Genomic DNA, 3,443 nt, shown 5'->3' on the forward strand with positions numbered 1-3,443 from the left:
AAAAAATATGAATGCTACTGAATCATTATTTAGGAGTCAAAATTACAAGCGATATTGACTCACATTCTTGGGATTTGCTGATGACTGGATTTCGTGTGCAGCCTTCAGTGCAAGCAATCCTCCATCATCATGACCAACAAGTACAACTGAGGAAAACCCCATTGATGAGCAAAAAGAAAGAAGCAGGTCAACCTGAAATGACCAAAATAAAATGTTTAACTTGAGACTCAAGTTGAAAAATCGAAAAAGAAAACAAAACAAGTTCGACAGAGCTATATTCAAAAGCATAACAGATGGATTAGTTGACTTAAAGGCAAATACAACATAATCTCATTTGCTTTAGAAGAAGGACATTTTAAAATAGAAATATTGCAGTTTGGGCCATAGGTGTTTGAAAATGCACTAGCAAATGCGTACATGTGCATATGGGCGTGAATAAGAAGACTTATCAAAAAAGGGATCGAAATGCAAATCAGTCTAGTTTATTTAGATTCTTAAAATATTGAAATAGGCATTCAATGCAAGGAAAAATAAGATGTTGTATTAACAGTGCGGAAATGAACTAAGATGATTTCTGTTTTAAGACCTGATTTGCGAAATAAGTCAAAACCAGTGATCCTGGAAAAGAAAACAATGGTAATTCATTCGGAATACTTTTCTTCCCATTGGCATGTTCCCACTTTTGTTTATTAATTACGAGCATCCACTTTACATAGAAAAGGGAAAGGCATAGTTAAAATTTGCATACAACTCCCTGTGTGAGTGAATGTGTGTGTTGTGAAAGAGAGAACATAAGAAAGATGTGCGAGATTTGCAAAAGTTCTACCCATCTTGGATCCAAAATAACGACAACCTTCATAACCATGAATTTTTTCTAACTGTTCCAGATTTTATAATCTGTTCTAGTGAATTACTAATGCACCATATTAGATATATGCTCTGGAATTGGGTAGAAAAGTTGCTGACTATTACAACTTGCATTTTCTAAATTCGTAAATTTCTACCAATGCTCCTGGTGTACCTGCCAATGATACCACAACATACATATAAGAAAAAGAAATCACCTGATTATTAATTTTGTAAGGATTAGGTAATTGATTTTCCTCCCAATCCTTCCTGCATGGCCTTGATGTCAAACCCCAACCAGGCCTGTCAAAAGCAGCAACCACACAGCCAACCTGCTGAGCCAAAGTACCCATCACATTTCTCCACGAGAAAACTCCCCCTCCAAACCCATGCACTAACACTATTCCAAACTGTTCATTGGCTTCCAGATCTGCTTCTAAAGTCAAAGGCTCCAACTTTCTGAGTTCATCTTTGCCACTTTCATCAAGTCTCATCATAGGCACATCTTCAGAAAGCGGAGACACTGGAGAACCATCTAGTAGAGGAGTATAGAGAGAGAAGTTCCGAAGGAATTCATCACTGTTGCTCCTGTAAAGATGATATTGTGTTTTTGATGGAACACTTATCAATGGGCTGTTAGGAAAGGTAATGGATGAGAGGGAACGGCAAGACGGGCCAGGCATGCTTAACTTGTAGTGGATAGTTAGTCCGTGGCAAGTGATGAATAAGCTATCTCTATCAGCAAGTAATATAACTGGAAGTTCGCCTTCATAATGTGACAATCCTGGTGCTTCTCTCCTCATTTCAGAGTAGTTTCTGGAAGTCTTTCCAGCAGAAGGAGTGGGTGATCGTGGAACCTTCTGATAACCAGAGAAAGCAATTTTGCAAGAATGGACCTATTCAAGTAAATTGATTAGTCAAAGCTAACAATTTAGAAGAAATTTATAGTATAATGAACTCTAACTATAAACCACCCAATGCAACTAAAACTTTGAAGCAAGCTCATTCTCCAACTTAAAAGCTGACAAATTGAGCTAACATGACTATACAGCCAGTGCCAGTAAAAAAAATTTTGAAAACTACAATATACATAACTCATATGAACAGTATTTAGTTTAAAAATATTAAGCTGACTTCTACTAGAAAATCAAATTAACTTCATATACTCTACCATTTAGAAGACAGAACCAAATTTTGCTGAAATTATTGTCGTGTCCTCATCCACATGGCCTATGTAGAACCCTTCCAAGAGAGGGTCAATATAACCGATTGCCATGTCAAACAGATGAATTATGCCTTGCAATGACTCCTTGCCTTCGTGTAGCAACGTCATGTGGCTACCAAAGGCTAGGCCGAGGAAGAGTACATGATGACACAAAAACCATCAAAAATCTTCTCGACCCAGGACCTGGGTTCAGGAAGACATCGAGAATTTAGTCCTGCAAGTAAGATCCCAATCCCATCTTTGGAAAGCATTCCTTCTCATCAACTCCCTGACGAGGCCGAGGATATAATTTCCCCCAACCAAGAATAAATCTTCGTCCTAAGTCCTCAGCTTCACAGATACTTTTGATATTAAATATTGAAACTCAAAATCAAGCACGCAACAAAACATGCAAGACACTCGGAGGAGGTTTTAGGCAGCCAATCTCTGACGCTGTTCACAAAAGTCAAGAATTTGACATCTGACTGCAGACTTGACTATGTGAGGTGCAGAGAGTTTAGCTAGTCATCACAAAATACATGGATGAGTGCGGGGTTTTAAAGGTTCTCACCCTACCCTACTCTACTCCACCCCACTCCAAGCTCTATAAAAAGGGGCCTTCGACTTCATCCTCATCATCTTTGTCTCCAATACAAAAACTATCATAATACTATTCAAGCACACCACATACAGGCCATTTTAGAAGTTTTTTAAGCTTTCTTGTACATAAATTACCTTATTTAAATCACATTAAATACTTCTATCAACATGTCAAACCTTATGAAATTTGGCATCGACCTATTTGGGGCAACATATAATAAGATACAAACTTAAGGCAGGACAAATATTACAAACTTACGGCTTCTGGGTAAATACCATGAAACAGGAGCTTCCTCCTTGCTCTGCAGCTTGTTCGATATGCTACAACAATGTGCCCAAGAGCAAAAACTACAGAAGAGAGAAACAAGAAAGGCATCCCCCAAGACTTCTTCAGATGGAGCCTCTGCTTTGAAAGAAAAGTTGAATCTTCATCCTCAAAATTGACAGTGAAAAGACAAGCCTTTATGGAAAGAAAAATTATGGACTTGAGGGAACATAATGTTACAGTTCCTAAATATGGTCCATGTGAGAGCATTGGACCATCGCACATTGCATATACATCTGTTCCCATTTGACAAATCCACAAAAACGAATCAATTAGGCATCACGAAAAATTCATAAACAAATTTGATTCACTTGTGATTTCATCATGAAAAACTGCGTTCTGCACATTTCACTGTTTAGAAGTAGTTATAAGAAGACCAATTCGAGTTAATTAATTCATTTTACATTGATAAAAAAACTCCCAAGAATTTTCATAAACTTTCTTATGTAAATGGGAATAATATACTTT

At 37.4% G+C, this 3,443-nt stretch overlaps 1 protein-coding gene and 1 pseudogene across 1 annotated transcript in view; one reads left to right on the forward strand and one right to left on the reverse strand.

Annotated features, from left to right (window-relative positions):
- Positions 1–3,430, reverse strand: part of LOC111406431 — a 5,302-nt gene extending 1,872 nt beyond the window's left edge. The window contains exons 1-3 of the mRNA XM_023035859.1: positions 2,910–3,430; positions 1,065–1,742; positions 64–192 (exon numbers count right to left, since the gene is read on the reverse strand). Coding sequence (XP_022891627.1) covers positions 64–192; positions 1,065–1,742; positions 2,910–3,221 — 1,119 coding nt within the window. The 5' untranslated portion in view covers positions 3,222–3,430. The remainder of the gene's footprint in view (positions 1–63; positions 193–1,064; positions 1,743–2,909) is intronic.
- The window catches only part of LOC111406432, a 3,962-nt pseudogene continuing 3,818 nt past the window's right edge, over positions 3,300–3,443 (forward strand).

This window comes from Olea europaea, chromosome 12, assembly GCF_002742605.1.
Source record: "Olea europaea var. sylvestris chromosome 12, O_europaea_v1, whole genome shotgun sequence".
Lineage (NCBI taxonomy): Eukaryota > Viridiplantae > Streptophyta > Magnoliopsida > Lamiales > Oleaceae > Olea > Olea europaea.